The sequence below is a fragment of the Larimichthys crocea genome, chromosome XXIV (genome assembly GCF_000972845.2).
Source record: "Larimichthys crocea isolate SSNF chromosome XXIV, L_crocea_2.0, whole genome shotgun sequence".
In the NCBI taxonomy this organism is placed as follows: Eukaryota; Metazoa; Chordata; class Actinopteri; family Sciaenidae; genus Larimichthys; species Larimichthys crocea.
This window is the reverse complement of record NC_040034.1, coordinates 5,782,843-5,798,106: the sequence shown is the minus strand read 5'-3', so window position 1 is coordinate 5,798,106 and position 15,264 is coordinate 5,782,843. Positions and strand designations below refer to the sequence as shown.

At 43.0% G+C, this 15,264-nt stretch overlaps 1 protein-coding gene across 2 annotated transcripts; it reads right to left on the bottom strand.

Annotated features, from left to right (window-relative positions):
• Positions 1-6,041: 6,041 nt before the first annotated feature.
• clec14a (C-type lectin domain containing 14A) lies at positions 6,042-11,326 on the bottom strand. 2 transcript variants are annotated; one of them, XM_010747005.3, is made up of 2 exons: positions 11,171-11,326; positions 6,042-8,032 (listed from the first exon to the last, which is right to left on the bottom strand). In XM_010747005.3, exon 2 carries the CDS (start codon positions 8,002-8,004, stop codon positions 6,724-6,726), a length of 1,281 nt encoding a protein of 426 aa, XP_010745307.2. In that variant the 5' UTR covers positions 8,005-8,032; positions 11,171-11,326; the 3' UTR covers positions 6,042-6,723. The 2 variants fall into 2 exon arrangements, with proteins under 2 accessions (XP_010745307.2, XP_027131038.1); XM_027275237.1 differs by lacking the exon at positions 11,171-11,326 and adding an exon at positions 8,374-8,466.
• Between the last annotated feature and the right edge of the window lie 3,938 nt (positions 11,327-15,264).

Below are 15,264 nucleotides of genomic sequence, written 5' to 3'. Positions count from 1 at the left end.
GTCGCCCATCTCCCTCGCCTTCCCTCTTCCCTCTAAAACTGTATTGGGGTTGATGGGTTGGGGAGGGGACACGGGGTGCCGAGTGGGCCGCGGTGTATTGGTGAAGGTGTAGACCACACTCCTTTTGCTGACCACACCCTGTCCCTCTCTTCTCGACCTTATCTTACCTGCTCCGTGGGCGCTCCTGCCTGGTTCTTGGTCGGCAATCTGGGGCCCTCCCTATCCGACACCAGGGAGCAAAAACGGGGGGGGATTGCCTGCAGTGACATGCGTCGGCCCATGTGCCCTTGCCCTTGGCTCCCTACACCAAACCTTGTGCCGTCGTCGGACCGCAAGGGGGGAGTCATTGAGATGTGTTCCCCTACCTAAACCCAACCCTAACCCTAACCCTAAACCCTAAACCCTTCCTTTTCCTAACCCTAGCCCTAATCTTAACCCCTAACCCTAACCCCAACCCACCACCCCTTTTCCTACACTTTATTTTTTCCTTTTTCTAACTCTAACTTCTATCCCTACGGGGAAGATATGTTACGGTCTAATTAAAAATCATAAAGTCATAATTTTAGATTTATGTATAAATACAACATTGTACACCTTTTTTATTGAATAATTTAACATCATAGTATTATAGTTCATATACTGAACATAAGAAATACCAATTAAGGGTTAATTCATATTTTTTTTTTTTTAAAGTTAAAAAATATCATACAATTCTATTTTTATACATTTGTTTTGATTAAAAAATCAAAAGTAATTTAGGATTTTTTTTCTTACATTCATTAACAACAATCCATATTAAAAGTTAGGTACTTACCTTAAAAGGGCAAAGGAGAAAAAACATCAAGGGATGCTGTGTTATTGTATCTGTAACACGAGCACTATAAAAGGAGGGGGGACAGAGGAGCGTTTCTTCTGGGCTTGACTCTTGAAGGAGCAACAGCTCATAGGATTTCATTGTTTTGGGTTGTTTGTGTGTCTGGGCCTGAAGAAGGACTCTGTTAGGGTCGAACGTTGCCCGCAGACACATTAAAAAATCTTTTGGCCTTTTAAATTTTATTTTTTGGAGTTTTTACACTTTTTAAGTGAATTTTTAGTTGGATTTATTTTTTATTGTATTTCTTCACTCTCCTTTGAATAAATATATTTTTTTTTATATAAAACAAGGGATTTAAAGTTTTTTTTCATATACTGGGAGTTGGCAGTGATGCCATATTTTGATGAGGGATGGACTGAGGTCCGTTATAAGCAGACCCGGAGGCGAAACCGGGATTGGGACCGGGGTCGCGGGATGGACCACGGGATGGACCATGTGCCTCCCGTGTCCTCTGGGATACGGGCTCCGTTCCCACCTCCTAACCCTAACCCTAACCCTAACGGGAAACACAGACTATATATACACATGAGGGAAATGGGGAACAGGTGGAAACAATCAGGGCGGGGAAGACAATCAGACTGGTGACACATGAGGAAGGGCAAGTGACCTGAAACGAGAGGAGAGTTAACTTTCAAAATAAAACAGGAAATGACAAGACATAACAAAAACCCAGCTTGACATCACCACGGTGTGACACATACAACCCTATAGCCCTACAAATAGCCACCGGTTGGACCCAGAAAAGATATGGTGACAGACTCACCACAAACACAATAACAGCTGCTCTACAACCAGTACAAATGACAAAAATAACCCCACAACCAGTCCATCATCATACACAACCCACAACTCACAATCTACCGACTATCCCCGAAGAACACTATCCTCCCCTCCCCAAACCTGCTGCCCCCAAAGCACTATCCCTCTATCTAGGCCCCTTCACACCAATTACAGAAGAAATAAAAAAGTACCACTCCCCCACACCGGACCCGCCCACACAAAATTCTACAGGAACCCAGACAATACCCCAAACCAACACTAAGAAATCCGAGCCCACCTCTCTCCCCTCACCATATCCTATCTATAAAAAAGCCACCTCCCCTAACCTAAACACCCTCAAACCAACCCGAAAAGGCCCCATCCGACCTCCACCAATCTTTTCTATAAATCCTTCACCAACCAAAGACCAAAACAAACAACACCCCATAGAGTCTGTTAACACACCTCAAACCCCTGCAACCTCCACTCCACTACCACAAAAAACCTGTAGAGTCACCTGGGGACCATTACCAACAACCACAATAGATTCCCAGTCCTCCACTCACCATACCCCCATCTCTGCCATCCTTCCACTCATCCCTCCAAGCAGAAACCCCCTCAAACTTCCCACTTCCAAAATAATCACAGCACAGATCCACCATTCCACTTATCCACCTCACCTATGTGACACTTACCTTAAACAATCACAATGCATCCATAAAACTCAAGTCAACCACCAGTATGATATCAGTGGACTTCCTGGACAGCACGACCTATAAGGAGGAATATTTTCAACAAACTCTATGTTAAAGTAAAGGAAATAGACACACACTCTTTATTGCATTAAAAGTAGCTATCATCCTAAACACACATATAGAGGCTTATTAAAGTCACAATTGCTGAGATTTCACAGAATATGTTCTCACAAGGGTGACTTCCTGGCAACCACAAAAACTCTATTTAGAGCATTAGCTCAGAGGCTATGTGAGCTCCTTCTGAAGAGAGACCCTGAGTACCTTTCTGGAGGTGAAGCCTGTGGAGATTTCTTCAGCTCTCCTCTTTGTCACCACATTCCAGACCCGCTATCACACACAATCTGGGACTGTGGCACGCTTACTGCCACTAGGGTTCTCTCAGCACAAAGAGTCAGAGTCCAAAGCCTGTTTCTTAGGGATCTTTATTGTGTTCAGCTTATTTCAACGATCACGCACACTCGCAGCCATTCACAGGCCTCTTGCTGCTGTCTGCTGCGTGTGTCTCCTCCCTCCTGCCCGTCCTGCTTCCTCCTTTTTAGGTTCAGCACGCTACTGTGTTGGAAAAGAGGGAGAGTGATTAGACAGTTGGCTACAGGTGTGCTAATCACTCTCACCTGGCGCTGCTCTCCTGAGCCCTCTCCACACCTCTCTCCTGCTTCCGATGCACCACGTCCCCCTCAACAGGGACTATTCAAGGATCACAGGATAATTGCAGTTTTTAGAAAAAACAAAAAGGAGGATTACCTGTTAAAGGCCGAGGTCAACACTTACCGGACACAGGAATTTAAAGGAGAAAATGAAACGGGTCCTTTCCTAACCCTAACCAGTGGGAAAACCCTAAGTCGTTAGGGTCAGAATATCCATCTGAGAAGGCATTACACTGATGTATCATTAGGATTGGGTTTAGGGATAAGGGATAAAAACTACCGGTTGGGGTTAGGGGTTAGGGTTTGGTTATTTATCTTGATGGCTCTCCCCCTGTGGTCCGACAGCACATGCAGTTTGTGTCAGGCCGGGACTCGAATGAGGACTCAGATGCAGAGTTAAGGCGGAAAGAAGCTTTTATTTGGGTCTTCAATAACCCTCGAAAGAATGAGGCTATAAAAGTAGGCCTGAATAAGGAGAAACAAAAAAATCACTCCGAAGAGGAAAAACACTGATCTAGGTAAATCAAAAAATAAACAAAATCAAAATCACTCTCAACGAGGAAAACAACAAAGGGGCATAAACTAAGGACGCTCTGACAAAACACTAAGCTAATCTCTCAGAAACAAAAAGGGCTAGGCTAAGAAAATACAACAGAAAATCACTCTAACGAGGAAACAAACAAAAGATCTCTGGAACTATGAAGCTAATACTAAGGCTACGAAATTACAACAGAAAATCACTCTAACGAGGAAACAAACAAGAAGATCTCAAAAGCAAGGCTATGACTTTGGTTCAGGAACGAGGCTTTGGTGTGCGCTGAGACAGACGAAACACTTCGGCACAGGACAAAGGGAGACGCAGACAATATATACACAGGGTAATGGGGAACAGGTGGAAACAATCAGGGCGGGGAAGACAATCAGACCGGTGACACATGAGGAAGGGCAAGTGACCTGAAACGAGAGGAGAGTTAACTATCAAAATAAAACAGGAAATGACAAGACATTACAAAAACCCAGCTTGACCTCACCGCGGTGTGACAGTTTGGTGTGGAGAGCCAAAGGCAATGCACGGGCCGGTGCATGTCACTCAGCAGTCCACCCCACTGTGCACTTGAGTAGAGAAAGAGAATAGCCGAGTTCACTAAATCACCTGATCAACTTTCTGTTAAAACAAGTGTAACTCTAGGCCACTCCACTGAAGTTGGAGCTTCAGGTCACGAATGAGTGTCACTACAGACTGGTGAACTCCAAAGGGCCTGAAATGTGCTCCTAAATTGTTTCTGGGCAAGCATAATGTAAAAAAAACAATTTCTCACATTTGGCCTTCAACCGTAACCCTATACCTGTCAAAATGAGGTTCTTCTTAGAGGAGCTGGGGAAATCTATGGTGTCCTTGTGCAGAGAAAGCACCTCCAGTGTACAGCAGTTGCTGCTGCCATGGTGGTGGAGTTGCAGACCACTATTGCTGCTCTCAAAGAAACCACTGACACAACCACTAACACTGCTGCCACCAGCTCCACCTGAAGGAGAGGTGTGTGCTTAAAAAAGAAGTCTGCTACCACCAGAAGCCAGGAATCACTGATCATCTGAATAGTGGACAACCCACTCTACCTCCTGAAGCCACAGCCACCCCCCTAAATTACACACTAACGCACACACCATATTGTGTTCTGTTGTTTCTCTTTTGTTGTTGAAGTTTTCAGAGTTGTTGCAGTTTGCACAATAAATGTAGTATATTACTGTATGAATAGCTGAAAGATGAGGCACAGGAAATTTATTCAACTCACTTGACCACAGCCTGCCAATAACCATTCCACAAAACCACATACATGAATGAGTTCTGTCACACCATTTGTTATCACTAAGTGTTTGAAAGCTCTACGGTGACAGGAAGAACTGTGATATTTTTACTTGACCATAATTTTGACTTGTAAGGCCACATGAACTCTCAGCTGTGGCTGTTCTACCCGATGTTAGAATGACACCAATGTGCTTGTTAATACTGAAGCCTGTAGTCCCAAAACACACACAACTTAGTGTGTGTAGCTCACATTGATGAAGCAGATGTTGATTTAAAAATTATATCACACGCACACTCCACCTCATTCCAGCTGAATGTTACAGCCATATTATTTTATGGGGCTTGCCTCAAATGGATGACAAAGGCAAGGCAAGGCAAGGCAAGTTTATTTGTATAGCACAATTCGTACACAAGGCAATTCATAGTGCTTTACAGAGGCAAGGAAAAACATTTGACATTAAGACAAGCAATAGCAATAGAAATAAAAAAATAAAAAGAGAAGAAAATTTAATTAAAAACATCAGAATGTCATTAGAATAGCAAATTTGAAAACAATTTAAAACAATAAACGAATCACTGGATTATGATTAAAAATTCTTTAAAAGTTCTTTAAAAGAGCTCAGCCATAAGCACATGAAAATAGAAAAGTTTTTAACCTGGATTTGAAAGTGCTAAAAGTTGGGGCTGAGTTCAGTCCTGCTGGTAGTTTGTTCCAGTTGTGAACAGCATAACTGCTAAATGCTGCTTTACTGTGTCTGGTTTGAACTCTGTGCTCCACTATCTGACCTGAGTCCGTAGATCTCAGAGCCCTACTGGGTCTATATTCTGCTAACATGTCGTTTATGTATTGTGGGCCTAAACCATTCAGTGATTTATTAACTAGTAGCAGAACTTTAAAATCTATTCTGTGGCTAACTGGGAGCCAGTGTAAAGACTTAAGAACTGGGGTGATGTGTTCTGATCTCTTTGTTCTGGTCAAAACTCGAGCTGCTGCGTTCTGAATGAGCTGCAGCTGGTTGATACTTTTTTGGGGGAGTCCAGTCAAAAGACCATTACAGTAGTCAAGTCTACTGGAGATGAAAGCATGTATCAGCTTCTCCTGATCTGTTTGGGACATAAAGCCCTTAACTCTGGATATGTTCTTAAGTTGGTAGAAGGCTGTTTTGGTGACTGAGACAAAGACTCAACACAGGATGTCAGCCTTGGTTTTCAAAATAAAATCTGTGAAACTTTATTAATTCTTTGATGAGGAAGTTTAATAAATTTAATTAGATGTTTATTTCTGATTATTTACAGAGACACATGCAGCAAACACCTGCCAGGAAAAAACTTTGAACTTAATATATGACGACAGTGTACAGCTCGTCTTCTCTCACCTCTGTGACTCGTTACAAGACTTTAAGTTTTAAATTATGTCTGATGTTTATCTGAGTTTCTGTGAGGTGTCTTTGTGATAATCTTCAGTCCAGCAGTCTGTTCTTCATCATGGGAGGACTCCCTGATCAGGATCACAGCTGAACTTCAGCTGAACTCATCATCCAGTAAGAAGCTGCACGGTCAGTCCAGTTCCTCACCTGTTCTTCGCTTGTTTGTTACCTGTTCCTCGCCTGTTCTTCACCTACTTGACCTTTTTCACCCACAGTGTTAACTCAGTTAATAAATTCATATTATTATATACATTTTGTATATATGTGTATATAACCACAAACTTAGAATAATCTGGACACAGTAAAACATGAACTCCATACGGATGTTTCTGTGTCTGAACACTCCAGGCCTTCATATGTTTGAGTTATTTTACAAATTATTTTCATCCAACACAAAACTGTAAATGTTGGATTACTGATGATGTCACTCACTTCAGCCAATCACAGCCCTACTTCCTCATACCAATCCCTTCTCATTAGCTGTTTCAAAGGAATCAGTGCCTTCTTTGGTCTTCATCCCCATCTTCTCTGCTTTCTTCATGGCACGTTTCTTTGACCGCCTCATCAGGCAGCACTTCACTATCACCATGACAACCACCACCAGAACCACCAGCGCTGCCACGGCAACCAGCACCGGGAAAAGAATACTGGACATAAAGTTGTCATTATTCACTTTATCTCTGCACACTGGTGAGTCCTCATCTTGGTGTTTTCCATCTTCATTGGTGCAGACACACCTATATGAGCCCTCAGTGTTCAGGCAGGTGTGCCTGCAGGGGCTGCGCCTGCTGCACTCGTCGATGTCCAAACAGTTTCCAGAAGCATCTTTCTCAAAGCCATCCTCGCACGGCTGGCAGAGGGTGGTGAAGTTTGCAGGGGAGTCATCCAGCATCCGCCACAGAGCAGGACGGCCTGAGCAGTGGAGCTCCAGCTGGATATTGGACCAGCACTCCACCTGGATCCTGCTGCTGTTGATTGAGTCCATACTGATGGAGCGAGCAGAATGGATGATGGGGTGCTGACAAGAGTCTGACACCAGTGCAGGTTCAGAACCAGGCTTGAGGCCGTCCACTTCCGGTCCAGTTTTAGGGTTCTGGTCACTTTCTTGCTCTGGTCCTTCAGTTGGAAGTTCAGATGTAGCTGGTTCTGGTTCTGGTTCTCTTGTTGCAGGTACAGGTTCAGGGTTATGTGGTTCTGGTACAGCAGAATTTGGTGGTTTAGGTGTTCCTCCTGTCAGTCTGTCTCCCAGCTTACAGATGAACTGGTATTTGTTCTTACAGCCGACAGGAATCAGACCCCAACTAGTCACCTTCGACCCGTCTACATGCAGCTTTAGTGCTGCACAGCGAAGCGTCGCACAGGTATTTTCTGGTTCTACGATCCAGTTGACGATCACCTGCGACTTTTCGCTGCCATCCTCTATCCACTTGAATCCTCTCAGTGGAAGTGTGGGAAGCACACATTCTTTCTTGCCCTTCCTCAAGCCAACCCAGAATATGGATGGGTTCTGATGTAGATGTGAACCTGATGAGATTTCCCCAAGGATTACACCCAGCTCCTGCTCAGTTTTGAAGGTAGCAAGGACACCAGGGGAACAAAGATCCATGGCCTCATCGAAGCTGTGATTGGCAGAGTGGATGGTGTAGCGCAGTGGTGATGCCGGGTAAGCCGAGATATTTCTGAACATGATGATAACCAACGAAAGGTGTATCCAGCTGGAGCAGAACCAAGACTCCATCTTCTCTGACTCCTTTGATGATGTCAGTCTGTCAAAATAAAACAAAAGCAAGTTCAACCACTTTAACCGGCATGAAACAGTTAATAGAGTTGATAAAACAGCAGCTGTGATTAAATAATCTGCTCCAAATTCATCATTTTCTCAACTGAATATTAAATGACATCTACAGAAAATATAAAATCTAAAATAAAATAAAATGTTGTTCATTCATAATATGTAGCATGTTTGCATGTAGCAGGTAGCAGCAACAGGAACATTTAAAAGCTTTGACACTGAATGAGATCTAGCAGCAGGAACATCATGCCTCATTGTTATGTCAGATCTTAATTCATTTTCAAGAGCATTTACTGGAGAACCTGCACTCCAAACCTGCAGAGGGCAACCACACACAAGAGATGTTGGTGTTCTCAGCAGGAACTCTTAGAGGGACCATATTTGCCTGCGCACCCACTGGGAATGCATGGCACTAAATGTTTGGATGCAGCTAGTCTTTTTCACTTGTGTTACATCTGCCTCTGCCACGCCTACCTCCAGGGGTTAACTGTCTTGTCCCCAGTCCTTGTGTGTATGTGTTTCAGGTGTGCTGGAGGCAGAGCAGTAACCACCAGCTGCACCCAATCCTGTAATCATTCAGCTACCTACTTATACTCAGCCCTGCCACAACCATGCTGCCAGATCGTAGCCACTAATCCATTAGTACTGTGCATCAAGCCAGCAGATGTTGTTCTGACTTTTTCCCCGTACTGACCTTTTGTGATCTTCCCTGTAGATCGTTACCTGCTCTGCTCAGCTCTCCAGCCCTTGACTACCTGACCTGCTGCCCTCGCCTGCTCCACCAAGCCCTGCTCAGGATTCAGCCCCTTGAGATACTCAGCCTGCGTCCTCCCTGCTGGCCCCTGACCAAACCCAGCCTTTAAGAACAGTAAACTGGTTTAACTTTGTCCATCTGCTCCCTTTGTGTGTCCGCATCTGGGTTCCTAGTCCATCTAGCCCTTAACAACTTGCTCCTGGAAGTAAGGAAGGACCACAATTCCTGATCAATCTGAAAGACGCAAGTGGTAGGAAAGAAACTGTCATGATGGCAGTCGTGGCTGTTGTTTTCCTGTGTTTCCCCCTTGTTTTCCCCATCCTTGTGTTTACTTGTCTCTGTGTTGTGGGCGTGGCACATTTCGCTGGTCCCTCCTGGATAATCACAGATGAAGCACACCTGCCATTCCTCAGCTCACCTGCCTTCCATCAAATCATCACTCCAATTGCATATAAACCCTGGCCTTCCTCCCACTCCTTGTCAGATCGTTTGTTCAGCCACTGTGGTATTTCACATTCAGACCGCCTTAAACTACTGTTCCTTGTGCTTCCTGTTGATTTCCTGACTGATCTCTAACCACTGATCCACTTGTGCTCAGGTCCACCACTATCTTCACCTCCTGCCACCTGCTTGCCTGCTCTCCATCAACCATCTCCACAGTCCACACTCCGTGCCTCCTCCATCCGTTCCAACCACTGCTTCACCTCAGCCATTCCCGCCACCTCATTATCGGACCCTCTCCTTCCACTTTTCTCCCACGTCACAATAAATCCCCTTCTGTCACCAACCGTTGTCTGAGCCTGCATTTTGGGTCATTACCTGTGTAACCATGACAGAAACAACTTTGACGTGGATGGTGTAATGAGGTCATGCTTCTCCACAAGTGGGGTTAATTATATCAGGTAAATTACAGTTTAAGTTGAATAACTCTGGTATGTTTAGGTTAATTTAATTAAGTGACACTTTACATAACTGGCTTGGGATTCTAAGTCTTGAATTACGTTGGTTAAGAATCAAGAAACTAGGATAACTTTGAGGGGAAAATACTTACTTTTTTTTTTTGAGACTAATGGATTTTTTTTTCTTTTTTCTGGAAGGTTATCAACCTCTTCCATTCAAGTCCATCATTTATTCATGCCTACTGAAATCATCAAACCGAAACCCCGTTAAGGAAATAAAAATGGAGGAATTGAGTTGTCCTTTGGATTCTTCATTGGTTAAACAAGGATTTTTCAAGTTTGGGCAGAGCTGTGGTTACAAAACACATAGAACTTGACACTCATCATGGAGGTTTTCAGAGAACCTGAGGGGTTCTAAAACATGTAAAGAATGTTGATGTAACAGATGAAAATTCTTCTGTCTGACATGTTGTGAAGGAAGCACACACACTTCCTGCTCCTCCTTTATCTCACTCATTTTGTTTATGTAGCAGCTGCAGCATTCAGTCTGGAGACAGATACTCTTTTATAAATTGATTAGTCTTATGTTTCCATTATCCTAAAAACTATTCAAATAAATATATTTTATATTATCTGTATTGTGGAGGGGGCGCAGTGCATCAGCTGCAGGAGAGAGGTGTGGAGAGGGCTCAGGAGCGCAGCACCAGGTGAGAGTGATTGGCACACCTGTATCCAGTTAACTAATCACTCTCCCTTTTTAACACAGTAGCGTGCTGGACCTGGGAGAGCAGTCAAAGCAGAGACAGACAGGAGATGGCAAGAAATGTAAAGAGAGGACCGGAGGTGATGTGACAGCCCATAGATGATTTTGAGTTGATGAGTATGTAAGTGCTTCACCCAACAAGTTGGTTAGCCTGTCTACAAATAAACACAGCTTCTTTTAATTCTCCTAAAATATAATATGAGGCTGAGCTTACAGATTGGGGGGCCCCCTGGTGGCTCCAGGGCCTCATGCAGCTGCATAGTCCACATATAGCAAGAGATGCCCCTGCACAGACACTGAATGACTAACCTTTTATTTCTCACTCTTGTTACGTGACTGTGGACACACTGACACTTCTTCTATAAACAAAACATTAATATTTCAGTTGCATAACACTCTTTCACAATCTCTTCACATCATTTAATTGGAAATGACCAAATTAGGTCAGAAGTTTCTGAAATTCTTGTTGTTTGGTGGGAACAGATCCACTTCAAGCCAGAATAAACAAACTGGAATGTTACAATCACTTCCGAACCAATTCTAAACCTTTAAATAACCTTTACTACATACTGATATATGAAAGCTCTGTCTGACATGTTGTGAATGAAGCACAGACACTTCCTGCTCCTCCTTTATCTCCCTCACTTTGTTTATGTTGTTAATCACACAGATCTTAAACACTTTATTTGCTCTTACCGTTATTCTCCTCTCTGTCCTCTTTTCTTTAACTTTTCTCTCCCAGCTGCTGCTACTTTCTCCTCCACAGTAGCTCTGCTGACAGACTGACTGCCAGCTTCACCTCCTCATCCACCACATCAACCTCCACCCTGCCCCCCACTGCCCTGTGCTCCCAGCCCCGCTATCCTCCAAGTCAGGAAGTGTGCTGTGTCTTGATACAGTGAGTTGTTTTCCTCCAGAGGAGAGACAAAGTTTATGAAACCAAACCTCAGTCAGAGTTTCATCATTATCAAATTCACATAAAAACTTTATTCATTATTCAGGTGAGGCTGAGAATAATCAAAATACAGAAACTTAACGTTGGCCTGGAAGTCAGTCTGGGTTCTAGGTCTTAATGTCTGTACTGGTCCACTCTGAACTTACCGGTGTGTGCTAGGCTGGAACTGAACAGTGTGAAGCAGTGAGTGGGTTTGGAACCTTCTCAAGGACTTCCAGGACTAAATGATGAGGATGTCCCATGTATGACTTTATTGTTTCTGGATATCCTTGAGAAAGTCTAAGAAGAGGTTGTACTAATCTTTGAGGTTGTCCCAGGAGTCCATTGGAAATGTTTGGGGGTCCTGTAGTACATATCAAGGGTCCTGAGAAGGTTTGGGGACCCTGGAGGATGTTTGACATTCAAGTCAAACTGATTTTTTCCCCCCTTGATTGTTGTTTGATTTGTCTGACAGGAAGTGTGTGTGATTAATGAAACTGCAACTGAACACACACACACACACACACACAGCAGCATTGTCTTTGAACAAACAGGGGAAACACGCACACACAGTGGTGGATGATTGTTGTCACTGTGACCCAGATGCTTCCTGCTTCCTGGAGGAAGTGTGTGAAGAATGGCAGGAAGTCGAAGGTTATGGTGGGTGGAGCTATATGACTAATGGACCACTATTGTCATGGTAACGCTGCGATATACTGCGTTAATCCTCCTCAGAAGGAATTCAGATTAAAAGCACACATGCTTTTATTTTGAAGGTATTTGTCAACCACCAGTTCCTCTAGCATTTGGTTGGCAGTAGCTCAGTCCATAGGGACTTGGCTTGGGAACCGGAGGGTGGACCCAATACGCATGGACCAAATATGGAAGGTGGACTGGTAGCTGGAGAGGTGCCAGTTCACCTCCTGGGCACTGCCGAGGTTCCCTTGAGCAAGGCACTGATCCCCCCAAACTGCTTGCTGGACGCTTCTCAGGGGGGCTGCCCATCACTCCACCATCTCTCTCCAAAAAAAAAAATTGCATGTCTATGCCTTGTACTGCATGTGTGTGTGTATCTGGGTTAAAATGCATGTAAATAAATAGAGTGTAAAAAGAATTTCCCCGTTCGTGGGATTAATAAAAGTATATCTTCTTCATTTAAAGAATGTTCAAAAATAAACATCAGTTTGAAGTATACTAAAGCTCCATGCGCTGTCCTTTAAGAAATATTTAAGAATTCATTATGTGTCCATAAAAACATAAAATGATGTCACATGTTGACAGATTGACTGTCAATTCAGCATCAATATAATCCATCAGGCCAAACTGTGTTTAAAAACAATTCCATTATAAATGTCATAGAAAGCTTCTAAAGTCTTAACACTACATGTCATGTTGAATATTACCTGAAATGCATCAGCAAGTCAGAGGAGGTCATCTGACACATCACCTTTGAGGACTAGAGAGATTTCCAGTGGGTGGTTGTTAACTGGAGTCATGGTGTTGTTGTTGATGGTTGTAAGGAGGGTAACTGATCCATTCACAAGATCTGGCTCATCCAAATCATCCTAAAAGAATCAAGAGAATGTGTTACCAAACATGTAGCTCTGTATGGAGAACATCATGTAATATGTTTAGTTCGTCTGTTCTGAACTACTGTACAAACATAGCAGTTCAACATGGCAGACTCCTTGGAAGCAGTGTCTGTAGATATAAAAGGCTCATTGTCAGATAACAAAAACACAATTCTTATTTAAAGTTTAACCTGTGCAATGTAGAATTACATGTTCATCATAAAAGCATGTGCACATCAAGCTCTGCACAGGATGACTCAGGCAGGTTCTGTTGGAACTCTGCAAACACCAACAATAACAAGAACAAGAACAGTAAGATCAATTATACTTTAACATTAATCAAATTAGAACAAATAGGTGAAAGAGTTGAACAATACCACGTCAGACTGCATATGAAGAGCAGGCCTGAGATCTATGAGCTGTTTCACTGGTAGGCAGGACATCATCATGGTCTATCACTGTAAAGTAATGTGGTCTGCATTAACTTAATAATGAGGTAGACATTCGTCTGCTTTACTTCTTCAACAATGATCTGCATTAAATTTTAGACACTGGGAGGATCCTCTCTGAGGATAGTTGGACAGAAAAGTTACTAAAAAGTTTACTTTGTTAAACTATTTAGCTTTACATTAAACTGTCATGTGATTGGTTTTGACATCATATTAATAAAGTTTGCACATCCAATATACACATTGCACTGACTCATTATATTTTAATGTTTGATTCATAACGAGTTACTTACCATTGAATCGTCTGAAGACTGTCTCACTTTATGAACCTGTTTGGAGTCAACAGCAGTAAGTCATCTATCAGGCTCACTTTACAGTAAGCGTATTGTGGCACTTCCGGTTATCAGTGTTACTGCTCACCCAAAAAGATGTATATTTGCCACAACCATCCTTTAATTTTTTCACTTCTTCAGTCGTCTGTCCTTCCAAGTTATTGTACACGTATCAGTTAACTCACATGAAACAATGGCAAAAAACATCAACATATCATCAACTGTTATTACTGAATTATTTTCATTCAACAGTAACAACAGTTATTTCCAACGTGTCCTACTTGTAAATTGCATGTTTCTTTTGACTTCTGTTCACATTTCTTTAATAACATATTGTTCCAACTCATGGCCTCTTTCTTGCGTTTCTCGTTGGGCTCCTCTGAACCCTCTCCTGAATCCAGAGCAACTGGATATTCCAGCCATTCATCCATATTTGCCTGCAGGTAGGCGGCTGTTTTGATTTTGGTGTGGCTGTGCTACAGGTTATTGTCTCCCCGGGGAAACAAATTGTAGCGCACCCGTACCTTTTTTATTGACAGGCTTATGAAATGACTGAGAATATGTACTTATCATCTTAGAAATAAATTATTAAATGTTTCCACATACCCCTGGTTGGGTGTATTAATGCTGTAGGTAATGTATTCATAACATATTCAGAATGTATCTGTGTTCTACTTGTTAACACTTATTAATGTTTTTACAATGTTAATGTAGCGGCTTTGTACTCTCTCGTGTTGTGTACTTCACAGAAGAAGACCGTCACTTTTGGTAAACTTGCCGTTTATTTCGGACATCTGGAAGAAGGATCAACATGCACAGTCAGTCCCGTTTTCCTCACACACAAATATACATCTGAAAAATATAAAACGAAAAGAAAATGCAGGTTAGCTAACCACGTGTAATTAATATAAAACAATAGCGGAGCTCACAACTCATGCACCTACCAGGGAGACAGCAAGGTCCGACTGCTGCTCTCCCCCGGGATGCACGACCCTAAACTACAGGGGTGCTGCCTTCAAGTTTCATCGGACAATTAAAATCATGACCTCCTCATGGCAGCTGATTCTGGTTTACTCTCCATCCTCATCTTCCTCAACCTGAGTGTAGCATTTGACACCATCTGTTACACCACCCTCATCAATAGACTTTCTTCCACTGGCATCACTCAGACTCCTCTAAACTGGTTCAAATCTTACCTAACATGCCGCACCCAGTTCATTCAGCTTAAAAGTTTCACATCTCAGCCTTCCTCTGTCACTTCAAGTGTACCCCAGGGCTCTGCCCCTAGTCTTCATCATTTATCTCCTCCCCCTTGGTGTTCCACAAATATAACATAAATTTCCACTGCTACACGGATTACACCCAGCTCTACCTCGCCAGCAAACCCACATCCAACCTCCCGCCCTCCTTCCTTACTGACTGCTTGACAGAAATAAAATCCTGGTTCACCTCAAATCTACTTAAACTGAACAGTGACAAAACTGAGGTTCTCCTGATTGGCACC

Excerpts from the sequence above, each read along its gene's own strand:
- clec14a (XM_010747005.3), bottom strand. The coding sequence starts at position 8,004 with ATGGAGTCTTGGTTCTGCTCCAGCTGGATACACCTTTCGTTGGTTATC.